This window comes from Lonchura striata, chromosome 4A (assembly GCF_050655825.1).
Source record: "Lonchura striata isolate lonStrDom1 chromosome 4A, ASM5065582v1, whole genome shotgun sequence".
Taxonomy (NCBI): domain Eukaryota; kingdom Metazoa; phylum Chordata; class Aves; order Passeriformes; family Estrildidae; genus Lonchura; species Lonchura striata.
This window is the reverse complement of record NC_140742.1, coordinates 4,930,797-4,958,764: the sequence shown is the minus strand read 5'-3', so window position 1 is coordinate 4,958,764 and position 27,968 is coordinate 4,930,797. Positions and strand designations below refer to the sequence as shown.

At 45.7% G+C, this 27,968-nt stretch overlaps 1 protein-coding gene across 1 annotated transcript; it reads left to right on the top strand.

Annotated features, from left to right (window-relative positions):
* The first annotated feature begins 1,105 nt into the window (after positions 1-1,105).
* On the top strand, positions 1,106-26,032 carry LOC110474361 (sodium/hydrogen exchanger 2-like). Its single transcript, XM_085570520.1, has 12 exons — positions 1,106-1,403; positions 2,773-3,236; positions 3,963-4,213; positions 7,440-7,657; positions 11,180-11,376; positions 14,523-14,612; positions 16,754-16,824; positions 17,873-18,037; positions 18,462-18,576; positions 19,791-19,925; positions 24,793-24,865; positions 25,732-26,032. The coding sequence occupies exons 1-12, from the start codon at positions 1,148-1,150 to the stop codon at positions 25,893-25,895; spliced, it is 2,199 nt and encodes a 732-aa protein (XP_085426646.1). The 5' UTR covers positions 1,106-1,147; the 3' UTR covers positions 25,896-26,032.
* The last annotated feature ends 1,936 nt before the right edge of the window (positions 26,033-27,968 follow it).

Genomic DNA, 27,968 nt, shown 5'->3' with positions numbered 1-27,968 from the left:
AGGATGGGGGATTGGAATGAGATGAGCTTTAGGGTCCCTTCCAACCCAAACCATTGCCTGATTGTACAAAATTCAAGTGAACCCTGGTAAAATACAAGTTGCTCCTTGAAGGTGTCACTGAATCCCTCCTGCCTTCCAAAATGTATTCTCCTCTTGCTTTACAAACGGGATGAGGAACAGGGAGCTCCTGTGGTGCTGAGGCCCAGGATTTGTGTCCTGGGCCCCCACAGCTCAGAAGTGGGTCACCAGCCTGTCCCTGGCGCTCCAGTTGGTGTCACTTAGGCAGCTGAAAGGAACAAACAGGCCATCGATCCGTCTGCCAACAGCCCCAGGCCCTGGATTTTAATTACCAGTGTTCTTTGGGCTGAATTTCTGCCTCTTGAAACATAAACCTCAATGAAGCTTCACAATGGAGGAGTTTGACCCAATACATTTTTTTTTCTCCATGGTTTTATTAAAATATTTTAAACACTGTTGCAACTACCTTTATTTTTCCATTTTTCCAATGATTCTGAGCAACTCAGATTTTTATGCTCTTTTCAAGAGAGATTAAGAGAACTTTTCCTGTTAATCTTTTTTATAGGAAGCTTTAAGCAATTGTAGAGCCTTATATATCCCACACTGGTGCTCTTTGTTCCTGCAGCTCTGTATTTAGCTCAACAAACTGGGTGAAAATTCATTTCCAGTAATGTTTGTGTTGTGTTCTTCGCATGGGCACTGCAGAAATCCAGAAACCCCTGTGTGATGCAGCTGTTTTGGGATGGGGTTTTTTATGGGACCTGTTCTTTCAAGTCTGTCTGTTCTAACAGCAGTGAAGGTTATTTTTTTCCCTCCAAGAGAGGTTTATGAGGGACTGGGAGCCAAAACACAACAAGAGTTGGGGTTAAAATATGAGTTATGCCATTGCTCTGAGGGCACACGAGGCATTTCCTCAATGAAACATCCACATGAGAAGCTCCTGTTTGAGCATGTGGCACTAAAAAGCACCACTCTATAGTGGGTTCTCCCAGCTGGAACCTGATGGACCAGGGAGGGAAACCAGCCTGGGCTGGAGCATTTGCTCCTCCCTTTGCAGCCACCCCCACGAGCGCCGGCGTCTCCAGCAGCGCTTCCAACCACTGCAGGAGCAGCTGTGGCTTCCAGGGACATGGAGAACCATGGACACGGAGCTGCAGCTGTCCTGGCTGGCTCCTGGCTCTCCTGCATCCTCCAAGCCCCCAGGGTGGGAGCCCTGCAGGAGCCGCTGCTGGAGGACGCGGTCCTGGAGAACATCAGCTGGGCCGCCGAGGAAGCCCCGGGCAACGACTCCTCGGAGCACGCCTTCTTCTCTCTGGATTATCAGCACGTCCAGGTCCCCTTTGAAATCACACTCTGGATCATGCTGGCATCCTTGGCCAAAATAGGTGAGGCCTCCTGAGAGGATGAGGAGGGACGGGGAATCTCAGTCTTGGTGGTGTGGCTTTTGCTCCGTCTCCACTCTGGTTTGGAGCCTGAGGTAATGTGCCAAACCCTCGGAATTCACACATTGTGAAGCCAGAGACACTGCACAGGTGGAAAACCAGTTGCATTTTAGGTTGGAAATGGTGGCTTTCCACCTAGACATTCACACCTGGGAGTGCTGTTGCTGTCTGGAGGAAAAATACTGAGTTTCCAGGAGGAGGGATTTGATTTAGCTGCAGGACACACCAAGGTGTATGTTCACCTTGATTTCCTTGCCAGCCACGCTCTGTGCAGGTGGTCCACTGACATCTTCATCTTAAAATGAAGATTCGTTGTTCTTAGAAAAGTGCCCTGTGTCTGGCCAAGGAATAATTCCATCCATGTCCAGGGTGTTACACAGCTAAAGTGAAATCTCCATGCAAGGTCATCCAAAAAAGATTTAAGTTATGCAAAATATCTGATCTTTTTATATTTTCCTATGACAAACTAGGCACAGGAAAGTGAAAATTATATATAATATTCCTCTCCAGGAATTGTCTTCAATTCTGTTAAAATACTACTATAAAAGTTATTTTACACCATTTTTTCTTGTACTTCTTTTTCTCAGAATGGAGAAATCTGTAAGATTGGGTTTGATCTGAATTTTTCAAATGGAAAGGATCTTTTTTCTAACTAGTTTCATGATACATAATGAGACCCTTTTTTCTAGTCACATGCTCGAAGACATAATGATCAGAGATTTTTTAAATTTATTATTCTTATTTTAATTAGATTTGTTTCTATGACTTTTTTTTTAATAACTCACGTTGTACTTGTGGTGATTTTTTCTATGTTGGGCATTGCACAAGACAGGCTTGATTGTACATTTTTTAGCTTTAAATGCTAATGACTAAATACTATTAAAAGTGGACCTGTTTGTAATTAATGGGAAGACTTTTTGTGATTTTTAATGTATAGAATCTGTCTTCTGTTTAAAATTAGAAGTTGCTATTTCTGTTAGTGCTGAAGATGGACTGCTGCATAGATTACATAACTAATAATGCGAAATACTTTTTTATTTATGTGTATTATTATTTTTTGTTTATTACCTCAATATATCTCTCTAACTTTATGCTATGATGAAATGAGATCTGAACAGACAGTAATTTGAGGAAGTTTGGTATTTTCAGTAATTTTTAAATTTTCTAGCCAATTTCTGAGCAACTTCACCCTCACTGTGTGAATTTATTTGTGCTACTCCAAGGTGTAACCTGCTGGCAGTGGGAGTGTGGGGACTTTCAGAGGGTTTGGACTGATGAGACAACACCAGTTTTATCTTTCCGTGCCCTGCAGGGTTCCATCTCTACAACAAGCTGCCTTCCGTCGTTCCCGAAAGCTGTTTGTTGATATTTGTGGGACTCATCATGGGGGGAATCATCTATGGACTAAATGATAGGTCACCACCAGTGATGGACAGTGACATCTTTTTCCTCTACCTCCTGCCCCCCATCGTGCTGGACGCCGGCTACTTCATGCCCAGCCGCCCCTTTTTCGAGAACATCGGCACCATCCTGCTCTATGCGGTGGTGGGGACCATCTGGAACGTGTTTGGGATCGGCTTTTCCCTCTATGGGATCTGCCAGGTGAAAGCTTTCCGGCTGCAGGACGTGTCCCTGCTGCACAACCTCCTGTTCGGCAGCCTCATCGCCGCCGTGGACCCCGTGGCCGTGCTGGCCGTCTTTGAGGAGATCCACGTCAACGAGAAGCTGCACATCCTGGTTTTTGGGGAATCGCTCCTCAACGATGCCGTGACCGTGGTAAGGACCCGCCTGAGCTGGGGTATTTATCCTGCAGAGGATGGTGCTGAGTGATCGGATGGAAGAGCTGCAGAAAAAGAGGCTCAGGGAAGAATTTATTCCCCTTTGCAGCTCCTTGAAATGAGTTCGTAGCCAGGTGGGGGTTGGTCTTTTCTCCCAGGGAACAAGTGGCAGGATGAGAGGAAATGGTCTCAAGTGTCACCAGGAGAGGCTTAGATTGGCTATCAGGGAAAATTTCTTCATGAAAAAAGCAGTCAAGCATTGGCACAGGCTGCCCAGGGAAGCAGTGGAATCGACCTGCAAGTGTTTAAAAACCGTGTGGATGTGGCACTTAGGGACATGGTTTAGTGGTGAACATGGCAGTGCTGGGTTATTGGTTGAACCTGATGATTTTGGAGGGTTTTTTCAACCTCAATAATTCTGTGATTTGTTGAGGGAAAAGTCCTCAGCAACCCCTTCTAGCAGAGGACTCCTGGTCCAATTCTCTGGCACTGAGGTCCTTGGCAGCATTCAGGTGAACTTAGAAGTTTTCAGGTTTCTCTTTGACTCCGTGTCTGGGGACAGAAATGTCCGTGAGGGCCACAGCAGTCCCCTGGTGGGAGCCAGACCTCCTGGGCAGGAGGTGATGCCGCACTGGCAGAAATCCCAGCAGTGTATTTGGTGTCATGGCCACATCTGGTGAACATCCAGTTAACTGCTGTTTCCCTCTTTCCTTCCCCCCACAAGGTGCTCTACAAGCTCTTCCGCTCTTTCTGCGAGATGCCAACCATCAAAAGTGTGGATGTTTTTGCTGGAGTTGGAAAATTCTTCGTGGTTGGGCTGGGAGGAGTTTTAGTGGGGCTGAGTTTTGGGTTCACCGCCGCCTTCACCACACGCTTCACCAAGGACATCCGTGTCATCGAGCCACTCTTCGTGTTCCTCTACAGCTACCTGTCCTACCTCACTGCAGAGATGTTCCACCTCTCCGGGATCGTGGCGTAAGTGAGGCCCTGCAGCTCCTCTCTCCAGGAAAACTTCCTGCCTATATTCACTGAAAAATAGCCAAAAACACTTTAAAATTTTGAAATCTGTGTATGACGAGGAGCAGGGCCCTCTCCAAGTGTCACTCTGTTTCCCAAATTGCACAACGATGGCTGATGGTGGATTTATGTAGGTTATTGAGGAATGTTTGTTTGAGCTCCATGGTTTTTATTTGGAAAGGCTGGATGTTCCAACAGTGAGATGTCTGGTAGGTTTGGCAGAGCCAGAAGAAGTTTCTCAGCTTATTTTGTAATTTTCCACATGGCCCAGTCAAAACCAACATGGGAAGAGTTACAAGGAGAATTTAAGTCAGCTCCTTGGAAAGGTTTGATCTTGGTTTGCAGCGCGTCTGTTCTCACATCCCCTTCCCCATCTGCATGTCCTGCCTGGCAGCCCTTGGTGTGACAGAGCAGCAAGTGATGGGACAGGAACTGAAGCCTGAAATACTCCTGCTTTTTGGGAGCAGCAGATTCTAATGGAAAACTCTGCTTTGGAGGTTCTGACTTGGCTTTGGGAGCTCAGACACAGCTCATGTCTGGCCTCAGGTGTCAACCAACACCTCTGTCTCCATTGGGAATCTGCTGGCCAATTTCAGCCAAAGCTGTCAGAGATCATTTCAGTTCATTTAATTTTCTTTTAGCTGGGTAGATCTTTCAATAAAATGAATAATTTTGGGCCAGATCCTTCAGATTTAAGGGACTAATTAAGCTTTGTGCTTACCTCGTTGGACATCTCACTGTCAGAGCAGATGCTGAGACAGGAATAGACAGAAAGACCCCAATGTTCAATAAATCTCACCTTGGAAGGCAGAGGGAGAGGAAAACCAGAGGGTTCCAGCCCTCCTGTATTCTGTGGGCTGGAATCTACTGAGTGTGGTTCTCCTACCCAAACTGAGTCAGATGGTGCTGATGATCACAACCATTTAATATTCCCCAAAAGACACCAAAATGCACCTACCCTGCATCAGTGGCTGCAGTGGAAACGACTGTGCAGCTGATGAGAAGGAAGATAAAAAGAAAATAAAAAAATGAAGTGGGCTCCCAGCTCAGCACAGAAGTATCTGAGAGATCTATTTTAAAACTAATGATGTTCCTTTGGATATAAACCACTCCTGTGTCTTGCAGATTTTGTTTCCTCAGCTGGTTAATAGGAGCAATATTTGAGTGTTACTGAAAACAATTCCAGCTCTGGGAATAGGTAGGAAAAGCCTCTTTATAGGATTGCAAGATAGAACAGTGAAATAAATATGCTGCATAATCATCGTGGAGCAGAAAACATTCAATCCTAATGGTGTCTCCTTCTATCAATCACAATCTGCTGTACCCATTATGGAACCCATTTGCTGTTCTTTTGAATAATGCATTTTTTTCTGAAGCAAAACAATGGCAAAGGCAGCTGATTCCTGCACTGTGCCCTTCTAATTGCCAAATTATAAATGCCTGTCTTATAGATCTGGAGTTCAAACAATTCATTCTGTTGTGGCCAGGGAATACTGTATTATAAGAAGCAGCATTTGGCAGTTTGTTTCTTTGAAAAATAATTTGATTGCCAAAAAAATCGATTCTACATACACCAAAATAATATAAAAAAATCTGAATACAGCTCAGTCTGTGAAACTGTTCTACAAATGGGTTTTAGTTTAATTTTTTAAATTTCTTATTTCCTTTATCCCTGCCCTTTGCCTTGGTAGCAATGTCCATCTTTAGCCAGGACAAGACAAAGTTTATTCTCTTTCTGTGACCCTGCTGTGATCCCATGTCCATTGTCCAATAAGCATTTCCCCAAACCACAATTCTGGAAGTTACTTGCCCATAAATACTTGGATTTCTTAGTTTTTAACTGTAACTACATTCCCCACTACTTATTGAGGCAGACAGAGAAATGGAAGAATTTTTTTTGTTTTTTAGTCTTTGGTTCAGTCCCTGTTGCTCTTTCTGGCAAAGCAGGTCAGACCTAAAAAGGATAAATCAAACCAGACCTGTATTAGAATATTTTTAAGTACTGGTACATTTTCTTAGGAGAGGAAAGATGTGAACTCAAATATTTGGTGAAAAAGGGATTTGAATCTTGGTCTCCTGCTGCTGGATAACAGAGGATCCCATTCCTCAGCAAAAGCATTGTGACTTTCCCAATTCTGACCTTTCCTATCCTCTGCTTTTGCCACAAATCCTCTCCCTAAAGCCCAGTTTTAAATTCAAACAGACCCAAATGTTTGTGTCTTCAAAATAATGGGGAATGTTAGTGAAATTCTGGGGTTAAACAGGGTATTTTCAGTGCAAAGCTGTAATTGCCTGGCAGTTCTCTGAGCATCTCTTAGTTGATAGTTCTGGGGGAGCCACCACCTCTCTCAACACCTTTGTTTAGGTCACTTACCTGTCCTGGTCACACCCAGAGCCAGGGACCAGCCAAGGATCTGCTCCTCTGTTAACTTTTCTGTGATCCAACAACTGTGATGTTCCCTGTGGATATTGTTTTCAGTGCAATAAAAATATGGATGGCCTTACCAAGAGGCACTGGAAGTCAGATCTTGGAAATTTAAGATCTTGGAATATTTTTGTATTCCTGCTGCAATATTTTGAACAGAAATCGTTTGGTCCAGATTAAAATATAAAAAATGGATCTTCAGCATTTTGAGCGCTCAATTGTTTTGACCTCCTAGGATTGCTGGCCTGAAAATGTATTGATTTTTGACCTCTTAGGATTGCTGGCCTGAAAATACATTGATTTGAAAAGCTGATGAATTAGGCTAATGCCATGTTCCCTGGAACTTGAAGAACCAATTATCCATGAAAAATTGCCAGGCAATTGCAAGGTCAGAGTTTGGCAGAGTTAAAGAGCTGGAAACGGTGTGGAGAGATGGGAGGAGTTGGGTGTTAGTTGGAGGTGTTGCTTTGTGCTGTGATAAAATGCAACAGGTGATGAATTGTTCCTCTGTTAAAATCCAGATTTGGGTAGTTTGGGCAACCTATGAAGTATTTTATTGTCCTAGTGGTCCTGATGCTCTTGGCCTGAGGTAGGAAGTAAATCAGCCCTCGGTGAAATATCTGCAAACATCCAAAACTTGATGAAACCCACTTTTTTTATAACTGATGTTTGATTTTCTGTGTTAAAGTAGAAAAACATATTTTTCTTTTCATATTTCAGACATATTTATTTTCTGTTGTTTATTTTTCACTTCCTCAGCATCATTTCCTGTGCCATGGGCATGAAGCGTTACGTGGAGGCCAACATCTCCCTCAAGTCCCACACCACAGTCAAGTACTTCATGAAGATGTGGAGCAGCGTGAGCGACACCCTCATCTTCATCTTCCTCGGAGTGTCCACCATCGGAGAAAACCACGAGTGGAACTGGCCCTACATTTGCTTCACGGTTATCTTCTGTCTCGTTTGGAGGGCACTTGGTAGGGGAAGTTGTAGATCTTGGTTTTTCATGTATGTTATTGTTTATGGAAGTGAGGAATGAGATTCCATTTGATGAGAGGGTGCTCTGCCCCTCCATCATCCTTTCCTGCTCGCTCTGCAGTGTGATCATTCCAAATGGGAATGCTAGAACTGGACTGGACATCCCAGCCAATGCTTCCTGCTCCTCCATCTCACTTAATTCCACATCTTGCATTTTGCTGCAGTTTCCTGCTCTGTGCATTCACTGGTGCTGGACAGAAGCTCTCATGAGATCTATTTTATCAATGTCCCTTTTTTTGCCATGATCTTCCTTTACCCTCCTTCATTGCCACGATCTCCTCTTCCATTTCAGTGGTTTTTAGTCCCTTGGTATTCTCCCAACAGGAGGGAATTTGTAGATACATATCTTGGAGTGAGAGATCCATGAAAATCCTCTGAATTTAAGGGATTTAATTCATAACAATCTGATGTACAGCAGCATCCTTCACTGGGAAGCTGGAGGAACATTCCAGTAGCTGGTAGATAAAATTTGGGACCTAAACTTGTGAGGATGCTCCTGCTGCTACTCAAGAATTTCAGGTCAGGGTTGAGAGTGGCAGAATTGGGGAATTGCTGAGGTTAGCAAGGGCTTGTGGAGATCATCTGCTCCAACCCGAGCAGGGGCAGGCAAGACTGTGCCAGATTTTGGTTATCTCCATGGATGGAGAGTCTACAGCATCCCCGGAAAACCTGTCAGGGTGTGGGACCAACCTCACAGCAATGAAGAGACCAAGGCTTGGTGATAATGAGGAGCAGAGCAGGAAAATACTCTCCTGCTAACTGCCCTCTGCAGTTTCTTTAGCCACAATTACCATGAAAAACCAAGTCCTGGCTCCAGGATTCTCTGGGATCCCATTTTCATGCATTGGAAATTACCAGAAAAATACAGATGTGCTGTATTTCCATTCTCCTCAGTTGCATCTTGTGCTGATTCCATGCTGGGAGAGGCTGGACCTCCATTCATCTTACAGTGTTTGGCACCTAATGAGTGCAGAGTGCCTCAGTTATGGATATTTTTATGTCTTAACAATATTTGTGAAAATAACAGCACACATTTTTGGCAAAGAATTTGAGAGCTTAAAAATGTTCAACAGGATTTATGTTTACAAACCCGTAAGTCAAGCAGTGAACTCGAATTTGACAGACACTTCAAGAAATTGTTTAAATAGGTTAGGCCATGATTAGCAAGGCAGAGCAGAATGGGGTTTATTAGCTGTTAGGACATGCCAAAGTTTGTTTTAATAACTGTGCACCGTACTTGGAAATGTGCTCATTAGTCAGTTTTTTGTACATTCAAGTGCTTTATTTCCATTAAGTGGTGGTTTCTCTTAAATTATTTGCTCAGATGAAAGGCGTTCTAAGTGAGTTTGATTTTTTTTTTTAGTTCAAAAATTCTTCATTGCAAGATATAAGAACATAGCAATGCTTCAAAGCACCCCAAAAATCCTCCCTAAGCACAGCCCATCTGAGAGCAGCTTAAATTATGCAGCGCATTATTAGGAAAGGGCTCAGGCTGCAGCTACCCTTTTCCAGTCAAAATCTCCCTGGAATTAAATAAAACTCACAAACCAGGGCTGGAGATTGTCTGAGTGGTCTTGAACAGGGTGTTCCTGCTGGAGCTGGGAGTGTGAGAACTGGGAAGAGGCTGCACCAAGCCAGGCTGGGAAACTCCTGCCTTGGAGATGGTGGTTGAGATTAAACCTTGGCCTGCCCAGAGCCATCCAGCAGCTCTGGATTAATTAATAACTAATTAATAATTGGATAGTAGGGAAAACTTCTTCATTAAAGGGTTGCCAAACATTGGAATGGGTTGGCCAAAACAGTGTGGAGACAACAGCCCTGGAAGTGTTCAACAAATGTGTGAGTGTGGCACTTGGGGACATGGGTTAGTGGTGGCCTTGGCAATGATGGAGGAATGGTTGGACCTGATGATCTTGGAGGGCTTTTCCAATCTTAACAATTCCAGGATTCTAGGATTCTGGAGGTGCCTAAGTCACTGCTCCAGAAAAGGGAGGTGCCCTCACATTTCCTTACAGGAATTGGGGATTTTCAGGTGGGCTGGGATTGGTGTGTAATCTGTGCCCCTGTCCTTCATAGAACACTCTCAGTGCTTTAAATGTTTGAGAAATGATTCTGCTGAAACCTGGGGAATTCCTTTGCTATGAGGAAGATAATCTAAAAAGGAAAGTAGAGCCCTTGCATGGCAGCACTGGGGCTCTGCTGATATCCAAGCCCTGGGGAGATTTCCTCCTGCTCTTTCCCAAGGTATCTGCAGGAGAAAATACATTCTGCTCAGAATGATTAATTATATGTCATCTCTTGGAGCAAACTGGCCTTGAATTAGTTTAGGGAATCCTAATAATAATTTATGAGGAAGGATTAAATTAAGGCAAAGGCCAGGATATCAGCTCAAGTAAATTTTGTTCCTTTAAATCATCGGCACTGCCTGAGCTGTAGAATAAGGGTGGATGTGATCTGAGGGAAGCTTTGTTTTATTTATTTTTTAAGTTGCAAAGAACCTTGACACCCAAATGCTTCCTGTCTACTGGTCTGGGCACCAGTTCTGTGGAGCTCCAGAGATGAGGAAGGTGCCACAAGTTAACTCAGTTAACTGAGTTCCCTATTCCCAAACATCCCCAGCTTTTTGTTTTCTTCACACTCCTCCAATGTACAGTAAAAGTTCAGCTATTTTTAGCTGGAGGTGTGTGGGTAGATGTTTGATATGTACATAATAAATGCACTGTTTTTATTTCTTTTACAAACACCCTCTAGAAAAGCAACAGTGCTGTGGCTCCAGCTAATTCCTACCAAAAGTCAGTGACAGGCAGTGCCATCAGTTCTCAAAATGGCTGTTAATCTTTGGGAAATGGGATGTTTATCACATCCATTGGGATTAAAATCACGGCCTACTGATTTAAGGCCTGACTTTTTGTACCTTTCTGCATCTGTTTGTGCATTTGCAAATGGCTGTAAATCACAGCAATGGCTGTGTCACCTCACGTGGCCTTCAATTTGTACAGTATAAATCTGAGGGAAAGAAATAACATTAACACAGTGGAATATAGCTACTTATCCAAGCTACTGCTTGGAAACTTTGGCAAATAGGAGGGCAATTTGCGGCTAAATTGTTGCTATTGATCTGCCTCAAAAGCATTTGTAACCTCAGCAATTTAGTCATTTGTTATCACCAATTAAAATAAATAAATTCATATTTCAGGACTGTAGGCAGTCAATATCTGTAATCTCTCAAATTAGAAATACGTCGAGGATTAAATTTTATCTGGACAAAGCAAATTTCAACCTGACTGGAAGAAAAGTTCTCCAGTGGCATATTGGGAATATACCACCCTTGTGCCCTGGCTAGTTCCTTGTAGTTGGTGTTTACCAATTCCATGGTGTTTTACTGGAAAATATAAGATTGTGAGTTTTCTCTAATTGTTCTATTTGACTGATGTGCCTCAATCTGCCTTCCTGCTTTTCAGGGGTTCTTGTGCTGACATTATTTGTGAACAGATTTCACGTGAACACCATCACCAGTAAGGACCAGTTCATCATTGCCTATGGGGGGCTCCGAGGGGCCATTTGCTTCTCTTTGGTTTTCCTGCTGCCTGACTTCCACAGGAAAAAGCTCTTCATTGCAGCAACAACTGTTGTCATCCTCTTCACCGTGTTCGTGCAGGTAAAACCAGTATTGGGCACACACTCGGGGTTAGGTCCCCTCCAGGAGTCTGGGGGAGAAGGTTCCTCTCCCTCGTGCTGGGGCTGTAAGTTCTGCTGCTCCAGCACTGAGTTTTAAGGAATTGTGGTGCTCCAGGGCCCAGGAGGAGCAGCAGCTCTCAGCATTGCTGTGACATCTAGTGGTAAAACCATTCCTGCAGCTTTCTGCGGGATCTCAGGGTCTTGGGTGTCTCCCTGCTCTTCTCTGACCAGCAACAAGTCTCTAAAGGCTTCTCTAAAATACAGCTCTTAGTTCATCTGGCAAACACAGCCACATTTGAAGGAGGGTGTGGTGGCAAAGTTGGGGTTGTCTGGTTCTGGAGTGAGCAAGGCTGATGTCCACCCATTGTTTATCCCAAAAAGCAAAGAGTGGTCTCCACAGGACTGAAGTGAGTGGGGTGTGGACGCTTGGGAAAGATCTCATGTAGAAAAACTCCCTGAGAGCTCCTGGTCAAGGACATGAGGTCCATGTGGAGCTGCTGACCAGGTGCAGAGGAGTTTCTGGGCCTTTGGGAGATGGTGGCTCATGGTGGCAGCTGCCGAGTGGCTCCGTGGCTGAGCATCACCCTCAGAGCCAATTCCTCCTGCTTTTCCTGACTGAACCCCTCAGGTGGGTGTCGAGCACTGGGACAATGTGGAGGGTTGGGTTGATTTTGCTTCCCCACGTCCACCTAAATCCTCATCCTGAGCTGGAGAAGTGGCGGAGGATGGATCAGAGTGTGCTGTGCCGATGGGATCGGAGCTGGGAGCCGCAGGGCAGTGGGACTGGGCAAAGCTTCAGCCTGAAAGGAGAGAGCAGGGGCCAGACCGGCGGGGGGATGTGCTTAGGTGGAGCTTGACAAGTTTTAAGATGCAAATGTGGGTGAGAAATTGAAAAGCCCCAGTCCGCAGGCACGTCCGCTCACGCAGAGCCGCTCTTGAGCCTCACACAAAAGTTGTTCTGAGGCAGCAGCTCCAGGCTTCGGGAAATCCTTCCTGGGGCCAGGAAAAGGGCTTTTGTGTAACCTCAAAGCTCAGCTGGTGATGTCATCCCGTGCAAAAGGGTGAGAGTTAAGCAGGGTCCCCGTGTCCCTGACCTTCAGCCATGCAGGAGCATTGTGTCTGCAGGGCCGGGGCCACCACGACAACAGGGGAGGGAAAAACCAGGAAAATTACTTAAAGCCTGAGGCAGAAAGATATTGCTGGAGCTCAGCACAGAAAAATGTAACAGGACCTTCAAATACCTGGCTTTGCAAATCAAGTTTGTGGTGCTGCTGCCAGACACATCGATGGATGTGTTATTGGGGAGGAAATATTATTTTTACCATCCCAGTGTCTTTCGTGGTCACTGTGTGTGGAAAGGGCAAGAGAAGTATTGGCTGTGAAACAACTTCTGTGCATAGTGGACATTTTTGTTCTTGTTTGATGCAAAATGTTTTCTCTATATTCCCAGTGATCTCAATATAGGCTTGTTGGGGAGTGTCTGTGTTAAACAGGACAGAAACCAAGGCAGAGGTGATTTGGAGTCTTTTAGGCTGGTTTGGGCCACCTTGTCAGAGCTCAAACCCTCGAAATCTTATGATTCCCTTGGAAATCTTGCCCCTGCTGGCTGGAAATGCTTGTGCCACAGAGGAATGAACACCCCTTGAGCTCTTGGGCTCAGCCACCCGTGCCTCTGTCAGTGCATTCCACAAGCCAGGAAACTCCTCTCTTTTGGCCTTCCTAACCCAGTTGCATAAGGCTCTTCCCACAACAAGCCTGGTTAATCATTTTGAGAAGGTTGACTGAGCCATTGTCAATTCCTCAAGCTTCCAAGCAGGCTGGATATGTGCCACGTAGACCAGGAAGTTCTCCAGGGAGCTCTCTGGGCTTGTCTGGAATGTCACAACCTCCCCTCATTGTTCAGCTTCTTGGTGTGGTTTTAAAATCAAATACTGTTGGAAGTTCACTCTCTCAACTTACTGGCCCCTGACCTCTGCCATGAAATTCTGAGCAAATTGGGGAGGGGGGAGGTTTTTTGATGCCTGCACTGTCCCACTGGATTTCTGGAGGTGGAAAACATTGTGTGAGCTGTGATGGAGCTGTCAGACACTCCCTGGGATGAGTTATCCCTGGTGGGTGGAGGAGCAGCACAGGGGACCTGCAGGTGTGCTGTGAAATGATGTGTGGCCTGGAATGACACGTGGGATTCCCATAACAGTCCCAAATGCTGCTTTAAAATGGAAACAACTGCAGCTGATAATCCAGGAAGGCAAGAGGCCAGATTGCACAGTCTCTGCTTAATTTTTGTAAATTTGTTATTCTGGAATTTGTGAGTTCTGTGTTATTGACTCTGAATAGCGACACATTTTTTATTGCTATTAGCTATTAAAATGACACATTAATTGTTTCTGCAATTAAAAATGTGTTCAACTCTCCTCCGTGCCAGCATTTGTGACATTCAGAAGTCATAAACATCAACTACTCCATCACTAGAAAAGTCATTTAATGTAGAAGCCGGACTAAGAAGCACAACCACAGCAGCATTTTAGTTCTCTCACGAGGCTTAAAGGATATTAAAACTTTTCCTTGACCCTTCCCACCAGGTGGATGCTTTGATTAGGAAACTTAGCCACTGGCTGGCCATCAGAGATCACTGGAGTAATGGTGTGTGACACACAGTGCTTAAGGAGTGGGCAGACAATTGCTGGCGGAGGCTCCGTGCTGAGAAATCTCAAGGATTATCCCCATTTCAGGCATTTGAACTTGGATTGTTTCAAGCCCCTTTCCATCTGGGAGGCCACGAGCGACAGCAAACCACAGGCTTGACCTTGGAATTATTGGTTGGCTTTTTGTGGTCTCGGAGAGGCCGGAGGAGGCACGCAGAGGTTTCTTCCCCCATCCTGAAGCCTCTCTGTGAGTTCCCCTTGACAGGTTCCAACCAGGAGCAAACAAAGTGTTTGGGCCACACCTGGGAGAACAATTTCTGGTCCTGTTGGAGCTTTGCAGGTTTTACCTTGCCAGGAAAGCAGGGCAGGTGAGGGAGGCTGCTGGAACACCAGAGCAGGGTTGCTGTGGCTCAGCCCCACGCCAGTGCAGAAAATGGGGTGTGAGGACAGGCTGATTTCTGTGTGGGTGGTTACTCTGCAGGGAATGACCATCCGTCCCCTCGTTGACCTGCTGGCTGTCAAGAGGAAAAGGGAGAGTGCTCCCACCGTGGGAGAGCAGATCCACATTCGGGTAAGTGGAGCATCTGTCAACACATGGCCAGAGCTTTCTGATATCTCCTGGAATGTGCATGTCTCCAGGGACCCTGCAGATCTGCAGTTTTCCCAAATCCTCTGCAGGTCAGCCCCTTTCCATGTTGGAAGTCCTGTTCAGCTTCCTAACCATGGAATTTTTTTTGCATTGGAAGAGTAGCCACCAGTCAGGCTGATATAAGGTAATGAACAAACACGAGAGAAAAAGATTATTTATTGCCCAAAACTTTAAGCTAACCTAACTCATATTTCTCTGGTCTCTGGAACAAGAGAAAGAAAGAAAATGAGTCTTGCTTGCTTTCAGGAGTAGGAACTTCCATGTCCTCTCTAGTCTCATCACCACTGCTGGTTGGGATATTTTTGCAAAAAAATGAGGAAAGAGAGGATAAGATTTGGGCTAAATTGGAGGGAACCTCAGAAGTGCATCATCCCTGGAATTATTCAAGGCCAGGTTTGATGGGGATTGGAGCCACCTGGGACAGTGGAAGGTGTCCCTGCTCATGGCAGGGTCTGGAATGAGATGAGATGTAAGGTCCCATCCAACCCAAACCATTCTGTGATTCTACATCCATAACTCAAAGGTGAGATTTCATTCCCCTTGTTCTCACCACCCAAATGTTGGTATTTGTAGCCACAGAGGACTTCAGGGAGAGGCTCAGCTCCATGAGATCAGCTGCTCTCCCACTCAGCTGAGCCTTTGCATTTGCATCCAATGGAAAATTAATATATTTCTGAATCTAATTGTTCAATCCTAGCCACGTTTCTGTGGGTATGGCTCCTTCAGCAATATTATTGTCATTGTTTCTTTAGCAATAAAGCCATTGGGGCTGAGGACATTTGTAAAACGTGTTTGGCATCCTCACAATGGGGTTGGACTGCAGGGCTTTGTCTGAGGTTAACACAACAGCTCAGGAGGCTGAGGAGCTTTTTCCAGTTGTGAACAGAGAAGACTTTGTTCTTTTGTTAGGGTGTGAATGGTAAATCATCTCAGAAACGTGTTTATTAGGAGGTGTGAGCTGAAAATGGCCATGCACCAATTAAGTTGAGAAGGTAAAAATGCAGATAGTTGGAATTCAGGGATGCAGAAGCTAGAAGCAGCTTTCTTCCTCAAATTTATTTTGCCATCTGGATAGTTGGGATATTCTTGCTCGTAGGAGTGATCAGAGTGTGTGAGTGTAATTCCAAATAATCAGAATAGTTTGGGTTGGATCTTAAAACTCATCTCATTCCACTCTTTGCCATGGGCAGGGATACCTTCCCTTATCCTGAATTGCTCCAAGCCCTGTCCTGGGACACTCCCAGGGATGGGACACGTCAGTGCTTCCCTCCAATGTAATGTTTGTGGAACACACAGCTGCCAACAGCCATGTGAGGGCACTAAACCCACACCAGGCTGCAGGGCTGAGCCAGCTGCTCTAAACTTTTCTGTCTCTGACTCCCCCAAAATGATAGTTTTAAAAAAAATGTAGAGCTGTGGAAAGTTCCAGGGTCATCGGTGCCTGAGTGTGGAGGGCAGCAGAGCAGAGACCTCTCCCAGTTTAGAGATGCCAGTAGGAGGGAAAGCAATTTGGGAAATTACAGGCATTTAACTTTGAGGTGGAAAACACAACCAGGCTGGTATTTTTTATATAATTTTAAACAATAATACTGTATTTATCTAAAGAATGATATGATGATTTTATTTAGTGGGACGTATCTGGGGGGAAGGCAGTATTTATTATTGAAGATTAACATATATGTGTTACCTACATTTATATCCTGAAGATACTGATTTCCTGAGACAAATTGTCCTCAAAAACCCCAAAATGAGCCTTTCCTGCTGGTCAAGGCCCAGAGGGCAGAACATGGGAGCCATCAGCCCTCCTGTGCCTATCACAGAGAGCAGATTCATGGCCTCAGCATTTATTCTCTGCTTGCCCACACCTGAAAGCAACCCACTCATTGTACTCCAGCACCAATGGATGAGTGGATGAAGATTATCCCAGTGCCTTTTCTCCTTGTTTCCCAGCTCCATATCCCCAGCTGGAAGCATCCCCTGCTGTGTGTGTGGCTGTTGCTGTTTGCTGGCTGGGTTCATCACGTATGCAACCGGCGTAGAGCAAAATCCTCTCTCCTCTTTAGTTCCTGGATCATTTGCTGGCTGGCATTGAAGATATATCTGGACACTGGGGACAGTATTACTGGAAAGACAAGTAAGGATTTACCAAAATACAACTGTGTACATGTGTAGGAAAAAAAGGAGGTTGGTTTCTATTCCCAAAGTTTGCGTTGTGGGCAGGTGGGTCTTGTTCATCCTCATGGCACAAGGGAGGTGACAGAGGGGCAGCTTTTCCTTGTCCAAGGGGACACCAGGTTTTCAGGGCAGTTCCCTGCTTGCAGACACCTCTTTTGCATCACCCTAAAAAGATCCTTTCTCCTCTGCTATTGTGTTTGTCCCTTCTGGCCCAAAGAAATCCTCTGGAAGTGCCATGGACATGACACACAGCCTGTCCCAGGCTGTGCACATTTAACATGAAAGAGCTGAGTTTGCAGCACTGCTTGTTGTGGGCTGAAATAACAGAGGATCTCTACAGATTTCTGTAGCAAAATGTTCCATTTTCATTAAATTCTAGGAGTTTGTACATTTTAAAATTTGAAAAATTGCATCAGGATTAAAAAAAAAAATACAAATACCATAAAATATACAAAAAAGACTATCTACCAGGTTTAATTCCTTGGTGGTCCAGACACAGATGCAGCTGGTAGAGATTTTTTAGGAATGCCCATGCTTGGAAATGCCACTAGAGGGTATGGGAGACACTGCTGCTGAGGAGCATCCTGCTCCTTGTGAGCAGATCTTAGAGAGATTGATGATCTCAGAGGTCTTTTCCAACCTAAATTATTCAACGATTTGAGCAGAAAAGAAGAGGAAATGGCTCAGGAGGGAATCTGGAAGTGTTGAAATCTGTGGCTACTGCAGATGCAGCACTTCTAGAAGAGTTCATGATATATCTGGCACTTTTGGGGAGTTTTTATTGTAATTAGTGAAGTTTTAATATTTTGACTCATGTACTGTAATGTAGAAATAATTAGGGACTGACCTCTTGGACCATTGATTTCTGAGGAGGAGTTAATGGGATATAATGGAATTTAATGGAATATGGGGCAGTGGTGGGCTATGACCCTGCTGCCTTGCTCGGGTCTGTTGGTGCTGGGGAGTCAGGGGAGAGGCTAAACCCATCTCATTTTGTTCTCCAACAGACTGGAATATTTCAACAGCAAATACCTGCAGAAGATCCTGCTCAGGGAGTACGACCAGCCCAAGTCCAGCATCGTGCTGCTCTACGAGAAGCTGGAGCGCAAACACGCCATCGAGCTGGCCCAGGCTGGGCAGCTGGGCCACGGCCTGGCCCACCCCTCCTTCCTGTGAGCAAACACCAGCTCCAGCTCAGCACCTGGGGGCTAAAAATGATGGGGTAGATGAGCACCAGCCAGCACTGGTGGTGGCACATGGAGGGTCACCTGTATGCCCACGAGTCACAGGGAAATGGTGCTCTGAGGAAGAGGCTCCTGCCCATTTCTGGATGGGTTTGCACTGTTAAATGTTCTGAATGGCCACTTCAGACCTCACAGATGGTTCTGCTCTGCCACAGCTCCCCATGGCTCTTTTATCCACCAGGGACAGCCCAGCTCTGATGCAAATGCTAAATTCCTGCTTTGCCGTGAGCTCCATCTGCAGAGATGAGCTCTTGGCCATGTTGGCTGTGGTGGGATCCCAAAGGGGCACTGAGATTTGGGGATGTATTTCTTGTGCATCTTCCAAAATAAGGTGTTCTGCTTTTCTTTGCAGCAGCAGCGACAGGACTGTCATAACAGACCAAAAATTGGAGGACACTCCAAATCCTGATGTCCTGGACAACATGCAGGAAATATTGGCGAGGAACCTGTACCGGATCAGGAGGACGGTACAACTTTTCCCTCCATCCATATTTTAAGTGTCCAATAACACAAATTTCCTCGGTTATCCGAACAGCCTGAGCAGATGTTATGAATATTTCCATAATTACCCAGGATGTCTCTTTGTGAGGAGAGAATAGTTGGCTGTGTGGAGCCAGATCCAGTTTCCAAGTCAGTGGCACATTTCTGTTTGCTGCCTGACAGCTTTTGAAAGGTTCACCCAGTCAGCCTATAATTTCATGGAATATTTTCGGCATCGGTACCTAGCAGGGAAAAGGAGAAAGGAGGAGCACGTGGAACTTCAAGCACTGGGTTAGCAGATCCAGCAGCATCTCTAGGGCAGAGCAGAGATGGGGTTACCCTCATGGTACATTTTCCCCCCATGGATGAGAGTTGTGAGCAGGAATTAATCTGCAGAGTTTTTAAATCCACCCAGCAGTTTTGCCATGGAACTGGTACCAGGTGGTTAAAGGGCATAAACCACACTTGCTGTTTACAGAGTCATGGACCATGTCTGGGGTTTCACACAGCACCTGGAATTGCTGTTTGTAGGGAGACTAAGCCTTAAAATCCACCTAAGCCTTTGTTTTACGGATTGCACATAAAATACGGAGTCCTTACGGGTGGGGCTGGTGTGGGCAGCCCAGCACAGAGGGATCAGCCTCCCCCTCCTGTCCCTTTGCTGAGCTGAGGGAAACAATGGGATAAGGCTGGGAAGAAACCTGTGGACATGGTGGAGGGATGAAGATGAAGGCACAGCTCCAGTTTGAGCTTAGTCCTGCATTAATCCAGCCTAACCCCTGGTAGAGACAGCATTATCCCAGCTCCCACTGGTGTTAGTGGGAGATTTCAGCATGGCTGGGTGGTGGCTTTTGAAGGAGGATTTATGGTTCCCGTTGTCTGCATGATTTCTGTGGGAAGGTGGGGTTAATACAGAACATCGGAGGCTGAAGCTGTGAAGGCACCTTGAGCAGAGTCACCGCACTCATTCTGTCACCTGGATGCCAGGTGTAACTCAGTCTTGTCATTCAGGGATTTCTTGGGTGACTTCACATAAAAAAACCCCCAGAATTTGGAGTGCCATCCCCTTCCGTGGCTCTTCCCATCCCCACCTCTCCTCCACCAGCGTCTGCCCGTGGCTGGGCGGGCTGGCTGCAGGGGAGGAGGATCCCGAGGAGGACAGGGATGCTCCCGTGTCCAGCAGCCCCGTGTGTCCCTGCAGGGCCCGGCGTACAACAGGCACACCCTGCCCGGGGACAGCGAGCCCACGGAGCGGGCCAAGGAGCTCCTGATCCTGCGGCACAAGAACCTGCTGGTGGAGATGGGCGGGAGCGACTCCTGCAGCTCCAGGAAGGAGGTGAGAGGGAGCCCTGGCCAGCAGGACCAGGCACAGATTGCTTTCACAACCTTCTTATTGCTGATGGTGGTTCCTTCAAAAGATAAATCTTGTTATTTTAACTTAAAAAAAAAAAAAGGTCTCGGTCCCAAATCGCATTCCAATGAATAGAAAAAAATACCAAGGGGAAAACTCTCCAGCCCAGCTCCTGGCAAAGCAAGGATCCATCCTGAGCACAGCCCCGTTCAGTGCTCTGTGAACAGAGACTTCCAGCCGTGCTGGCAAAGTTCTTTACTGAGCAAATGTCACTGACTGGCCTTCGCTTTGCAGATCCTGAGGTCTGGCTTTCCCATGTTTTCTTTTCTGGGAGATTTCATTGAAGACAGGAATTTGTCTCCCCCCATTGTCAGTGATCCAGAGTGTAAATATTTGAAACTGCTCAGTGTTTTTTTCCTCCTAACTCTTTTGAAAGGACAGAAGCATTTTTGTAATCTTTCTTATGATGATTCTGGGGGCAAGTTCTTTGTTTTAAAACACATCTTGTTCTGGGTAGGCTTGAAAGAAGTAAAATAGAGGGAATTTTGCTTACCAGATGCCTGTAAGAAACAAAAAAATTTCCAGTTTACTGCTTGGATAGCTCTGTGTTGGTTTACATTCTGAATCAGAGGAGAAACAGGGTTAATGCAATGTCTGTGCCTGGTAAAGACTTGCTCTTTGGTGAGAGAAGCTGGGCCAACATTTAGCTATGGAAAAGAAAGGTTTCCAGGAATGATGCATGAGGAGCAGGCTTGGCTTTTTCAGTTCCTCCCATCCTCTGTAACTCTTTAGAGCTAAAGCATTTAACCCTTGTCATATTTTGCTCCCAAATGCCCAGGTCAGCAGCAGTGCAGAATCACAGAACATCCAGAATTGGAAGGGATCCATAAGGATCACTGAGCCAACTCGTGGCCCTGCACAGAACATCCTCAAGAATCCCACCCTGTGCCTGAAAGTGTTGTCCAAACACTCTTTGAGCTCTGGCAGGGTTGGTGCTTGCAGTAATTGCTGAGCTATCCCTAAATTTCACTCACTTCTCCAAATTTTAGGTTTTGATGGCTTGAGCTGCAGCACTGTCCAAGTGTGAGCTGTGATCCCTAATCTAAGCAGCCAAGCTCCATCACTGATGAGAACAAAATGACCTTTTAGAAAGAAATAAATTTCCCTTCCCTATTTAGATAGTAATTTTCCATGACAGCACAAGAACTTGGGAGTGCTGTGGACTTTTTTCCACTCCAATTTCCTTGTGGAAGTGCCAATCATGGAGGAGCCCACCGAGAGCAGCAGCACTGCACCAAACACCACTGGTGCTCAGCCCTTCCTTCCCAGAAAGGTGTTCTGGCTCTTGCAAACAACTTAAAAGATTTAATTTGATCATTTACATGCTGATTGGTGCTTACAATTCAGAACAGATAGGCAAGAACATGGCATGTTCCTGTAGAACATTTGGTATAATTAAACTTCAAAAGAGCAACATCAAACTCCGGCTGATTTTGAGCACGACGTTCTCTACTTTAAGGATATTTGATTGTTAACCCTTGTGCTCCTGCTTTCCCCTTCTCTGCTGCATTTGGTGGGAAATTCAGGAGCTTTGGGAAAGCTGTTTCTCCTGTTCCTTTGAGTGCTTGCAGCTGGGCTTTGGGGGAGCAGAATGGTTTTTGGGGAATTGCAAAAGCAGTAGGATTTACTCTGTGTCTGTACTGACTCGTGGATGATGAAAAATGCCCTCTGAGGGTGGGAAATGCCCTGTGCATTTTGGAAAATGCCAATTTGATGCTGCACACCGACTGTTGTGTCACTGGAGCCGCTTACTGGTACTGCTCACACCCCTTCACTGCAGCCACCTTGGCTCTGTGCCAGGCCAAGGGACGCAGATGTACATCCCAGAATAGTTTGGGTTGGAAGGGACCTTAAAGATCATCCCGTTCCAAGCCTCTGCCATGGGCAGAGACACCTTCCACAAGATCAGGATGTGCTGCCCAGCCTGGGAGATGATAGTAAATACTGGGGACTGATCCCAGTGACACCTGTAAGGGTGGCTTTAACCAGGAACCATCCCTCAGTGTCCAAAAGGACAAGCCAGACCTGTTTTGTGTCACCAGCAGCTTTTCTGCTGATTTCTAAGATTTTACTTAAAATTACCTCATTTACTGTGAATAGAAATCAAATGATGCCCCAAAGTGATGGGATAATGCTCTAACAGAGCCCCATATTAATATTATATATATATAATATTATATAATATTAAGGAGGGTGGGTGAATGCTGTTACTTCATGCTGTAGGAGGACAGATTGCAGAATTTGTCAGCAGAAAGAAGGAACACTGTGCTAAAAAGTAGATTTTAGCTTATTATAAGCAGCTCAATACTTACCAGATTTTGGGGAAAAAGCAGCTACTCATGTTTCTTCCATGCCAAATTGAAAAGAAAATGGTATTTTCCTGATTAAAAAGAGCTATTAATGAACAATGTCAATAGTGTTAGAGATTTTTCTGATTGTCAGATATTCCATCTTTTGTAGTCCCATGGGGAAGGGTTTGGCCTTCCAGGTTTTGAGTCAGCAAGAAAAACCTGGATGCTGTTGTGGCCCACGTTTTTCTATTCTAAATCTCACCACGAGATGGAAGCATTACAACTGTATTTGCAACCCCAACTGGGAATCCAGGGATGGGAAATAAACTTCCAGCAAAGGGCCACTGGAACCCCTGTGGTGCTGGTGAAACTCCAGTAATTCCACTGCCAGTCTTGGAAAAAAAGCCTTGGTGTTACCTTGAGCGCTAGGAGCTGAGGGAATAATTAAAAAATCCCTTTGGTTCAGTAGAAACCCTGTTTTTTCTGTTTGGAGAGTGTCTGTTTTTCTGTTTTAGTGAAGCTGCTGAGAGCTTTGCTGTTAAATATGAAGCTGTAGCTCAGTGAAACTCATATTTTATTAGGGGCTGGTTGGTCTTTTCCCCCCAAACACAATCAGGGATGTGTGGGAGAACATCCTCGTTTGGGCTGGTGGCTTCCCCAGGCTGGGAAGGAGCCAAGTTCATCTTGGCTGCTGGACAATCCATCTCCCCCCGAGGAGAAGGCAGTGCCCTCCCCGGGATGGACACAGCTCTGTGGCCAGGAGGGGCTGGGATTGGGCAGGGATGATCTTTGAAGCCCTTTCCACCCCAGACTGTTCTGTGGCTCTGAGTCACCTCTCCTGGGTGGCTTTAGGTGGCTTTAGGTGCCTTAGGGTTCTCCTGCACTTCAGGTGCTTTCACATCATGGAGAGGGGGCTCTTGGAGCCTCCTCCAAGGAGAGTTTGGAGAGCAAACAGGGAAAAGCTGCAAGAAAAGAACAGTCTTCCTTCTTCCAGAGCAGGTTAAATGATTTACACCAGGCAGAAGGACCTTGGCAGGAGAATGAGGTGACTTCAGCTCTGAACCACAGCCCAGGGGATTAACTCCAAGACTATCTATTTCCAGCAGAAAGTTCGCCTTCCTCCGCCTAAGGACAAAATTCCTGCCGAAGGCTGCTGCTTCCTGGAGCTGTGCATCACTGCTGGCTTCCAGCACCAGCTGCTTTTGGGGCTTGCCTTATTTTAGGCAGGGATCCAGCCCAGCCTGAGCTGGCAGGACAGATTCTGAGATGCAGGGCAGCTTTAATTTACCACGGAGCACCCAGAAAATCTTTGCACCTGTAGCCAGGCAACTTGGTCCTCTTTTCTCCTGCCAAAACAGGAGTGCACTCCCCCAGAAGGAGCTTATTTGGAGCTGCCTGTGAGCCATGTGGGTAAATGACACGGTGCCTTTGGTAATTATGTCAGAGCCCTTTCATGGAGCATGCTCTGAGAATCCTTCAGTGCCCCTGGGAATGGCTTTCCAGGGAGCCGGGCACTGCTGCCCGAGCCGGGGAGGCATTGTTATTAAAATGGTCAATAAAAGTGAGAACAAGGGATGGAGGGCAGCGGTCCTCGTTAGGGGAGGGAGGAGAACCAACTGAAACAAAACAGAAAACCAGGCTGGGAGGTGTCCAGAGTTATTTTGGCAGTCTGGGTTTCTGGACAGAGGTGCCAAATCACAGCTGCGTGAGAGACTTATTCCCAGTATACAGAGGCACCGAACAATCCAGGCGGCATTGTGCTACCTGATTTTTATTTTTTTCATTCCTATTTTTTTGTCCTGGAGGGTGGAGATTAGCACTGGAGTGAAAGGACAGGGAGCTCGTTAGTGCCAGCTCGTTACCTGCCTCCTTGGCCTGCAGCCAACGTGGGGAACAGCCAAGGTGAGAAACATCCATATCCTGGGGACAGCTTTGCCTTCTGCACTCCCTGCCCCATTCTCCCAGCTCCAGGGCTGCTCTTTCCCATCCTCTCTGCTGAACCATTCCTGGGGAGCTCAGACCTCTTCCAGAACTCAAAACATAATTGCTGTATTGTACAATCTTAATTCTTTAAGCCTCTGACACTAGCTTGGTTTTATTTCTAGATTATTGATACTCCATAAAGAGCTTGAAGTGCTATTCAGAGAAGCTGTGAATGCCCCATTCCTGGAAGGATTTTAGGCCAGTTTGGATGGAGCAACTTGGTCCTGTGAGACGTGTCCCCACCCACAGCAGAGGGATTGGAATGGGATGATCTCTAAAGTCCCTTCCAATCCAGGCCATTCCATGATTCTCTGTTGTAGTAAATCAGCATCTGCAAATGCTTCCTGCCGTCTCTTCAGTCTATTTTTAGCAATAGACTTCTTTTTGTTGTTGTTGTTTATTTTTACATGGCAAAAGTGAAACGAACGGGAGTGGAATCCTTAGGGATTGCAGACGATTGGTTTGTGGGGCAGGAGTGAACAGATTTCACAAGGCACTAAAGCCCTTCTCTCCCTCAGTCCCAGAAGGAGGACTCGTGCTCGGCGCAGGGCGAGGCCGCCCCGCAGGCCAGGCTCTGCCGCTCCTTCACGGGTAAGTTGGGGAGCTGGGGGTCGTTCCCTGCCCTCCCCTGCCCACCCTCATCCCCCTGGCATGGCCCAGCAGGTGCCAGGGAGGTTGTGCGACAAAGTGGGGCTCCTTAAATGAGCCTCATGGATGAGCAAGAAAAGCTGAAAGAAGAGCTTCCCACCCTGGTGCCCCTCTCAGCACACCTGAGGTTGGAGTGAATGGTTTGGGCTCTTTCAAAGCCATCTAATCCAACCCCTCTGCCACAAGCAGGAACATCTCCAACTAGGTCAGGTTGCCTCACTCAACCTGGGATGTAGCTGTTTTAGTCCACAGTTTACCAGGAATACTTCAGGAAGCACATTCCTGAATATATACCATTACTATAAGCAGAGAAAAGTGATAAAAAACATTATTTCTGGGTAAATTTCCACCCAAGGAAAACATGAGCACCATGGCCCCTGACATACAGTGGTGTCAGAACAGGAGGAGATTGTAATCCCATAATACAACAACAGCACATTCCAGGTGCTCCAGCAGTACACCTGCGTTTTCCAGAGCTGGTTTAAGGAAGCCACCAATGTGAATTTTTGCTCTGCAAAGCTGCAGATGTGGACTGACAAAAGAATGATGATATTGATCCAAAGACCTTGTGTATTTTGAATTGTAAACCTGGGTTTAAATTACCTTTTTTGGCTTTTTCTTCCATGGAAACACTGATCTTTGTCTCCTGTTTTATAATTGGGAAGTGGAGGGGAACAGCACATGGCCACCTCAGTGTTCCTGCTGAACCACAAAGAAGGGTGTTTCTCGTGGTGTTTCTCGTGGTGTTTCTTGTGGTGTTTCTCGTGGTGTTTCTCATGGTGTTTCTCGTGGTTTTCCTCTTCCCACAGTGGGGAACACGGAGAAGGTTCGGGAGGTGAAGGAGAACCGATCCAAGTCCGTGTGTGCCATCCCACCGCCCCAGCCCAGCGGCCAGACCTGGGCCGGGAGGAAGGAGCTGTCTCTGGAGATGTACAAACACAAGGGATGCTCTGGCTCCCCAGGAGGGGTCTGACTCCTGCAGGGAGGGCTGCTGGACATGTAGATAATGTAAATAAGATCCACGTTGGAAAGGACAGAGGGGACAGGGTGGAATACCCGGAGTGGTTTGCATGGAAAGTTGCTCTTATTGCCCAGTGTTGGGTTTTCAGTGGGAACTCAGGGAAAAGATGCCCAGCTGAGCATCAGCAATGCCAGGGAATGGCTGAGGGCACATTTCTAAGGAATTTATAGGAAAAAATAGCCTGTTTAGTCTGGGAAAATTGCTGAAACTGCCTCCAACTGCAAGGAAGGATGTTTCAATAAGGTGAGATATGGGATTTTCTCATTAGTTTTCAGGGATAGGCTAAACAGCAGGGAGCATTTGGATTATAGGTTGGGAAAAACTTGATAATCTTGAAGAAGGTTTTATTAGGGGATGGAGGAAAGATCACAAACAGCAACAGATTTCTTCTTCTCCTCAGGAACTGGTGGATCCTCGCTATGAGCATTCATCTCATGAAGTCCAAAGTTAAATGACTTAGTTGAATAAAGGGTTGTGTCTTACCTGAGGGATTGTCCCACACCCAGCCACAATTCTGCTAATGAAAAATTATTACAGCTGAGTTAAAAGGGAGAAATATGTTCTAACTGTTTTTTGAAAATTTATGTAAGGAATGATTCACCTCAAAGTTAAAATGAGGAGGCTCCAAACCCAGTGGTGATAGCAGGAGATGAGGGTGACAGCCCTTAAATAGAAGGGAAATGTTTCTGATGTGGTTGGTTGGTCACATTAATCCTGTAAAGATATTTTGGGATGATCTGTGCTGCCATAGCTGGGAGCTGTGGGTTTAGAGGGGTTTGAAAGTGCCAAGAGGGTGACCCAAACCCTGGCTGCTTCTCCCAGGAAAGGTGCGAGCCCTTTGCACAGCAGATGCAGGTGAACTCTGGAGATAGGACCTGAGGAAGACAGGTAGCCCCAGCTTTGGGTAATTTTCTTTGAGACTCCAGGTAAGTTCAAGCCTTTGAATTCTTGTCCTTACTGAACCTGACAGGACAAGTTTTAGTTTTGTGTTGACATTTTTCTTTCTCTTCTCCTTCCTCTGATCTAAGAGTGTTTAATCTGAACGAGTGGCTCTTTTTGAAACAGCATTAAAAGAAACTAGGAATTCACAGACTCCTCCCCATGATATTTTTGGGCATGGAGAACCAGTCTCCTGTGTGCAGAAATACTCCCTTAGGAGACCCCTATATGGTACATTCGGGCTTTCATTTTAAATTAAAGGCACAAATTTGTGTGAATTTTCTTCGCAATGATCCAAGATCACATTTTCTTCTGAAAAAAACCCTTTTTGGTGTCCTGGCATAAGCTGAGGTGGTTCATGTTGACTTGAAGGTCACTCCATCCTGGAAATTCACTTCATTGCAAAGGAAAATTTGAACTTTTAGCAATAGATATATGTTTTACATGTGTATATACATATATGTACATATGCACTGATTTGAATATAGGCTCATTGTCATCTTCTGTTAATTGATTACCATTTTGGTTTGTTTTCTAGTGAGTTTGGCTGTACTTGGTTTAGAAAACAGCCCATCTTCAAGTATGTTGTGATACATGATACAATTGAAGACATTTATGAATATGTTGCAGTGTTCTACATTTCTATTTCAATTAAACTCACTGTGTTATGTGATCATCTGAGTTATTCTCTCCTTGCATCTTCAGCATGCTGCTGGTGACATCACTGGGAGCTGGGGACACTCAGGGGTGTCTCAGGGTGTCATTCCAGGCTGATCCTCTTGGACCAGCAGCTCCTTCAACCCTTGGCCAGTGATCCCAAGACCACGAGTGAGGAAAGAAGTTGTAACAAGGAAATAAAATTGGTGTTGTTTTTCACTGGTGAAAGCCTTTGCATACAAGGGAGAGAAAAAAATGCTGAACCTGAAGGTCCTCAGCTCTCTGGTGTTGGAATGTCCCTGTTCACATGCAGTTTTATATCCTCAGTGTTTTAAATTTCTCCTTTAAATACTGCACAGTAAATAGTCATAGAAGGATTTACTAAGGTGAGTAATTTTTATTCTATAGTGGGAGAACAAATAGGAAATG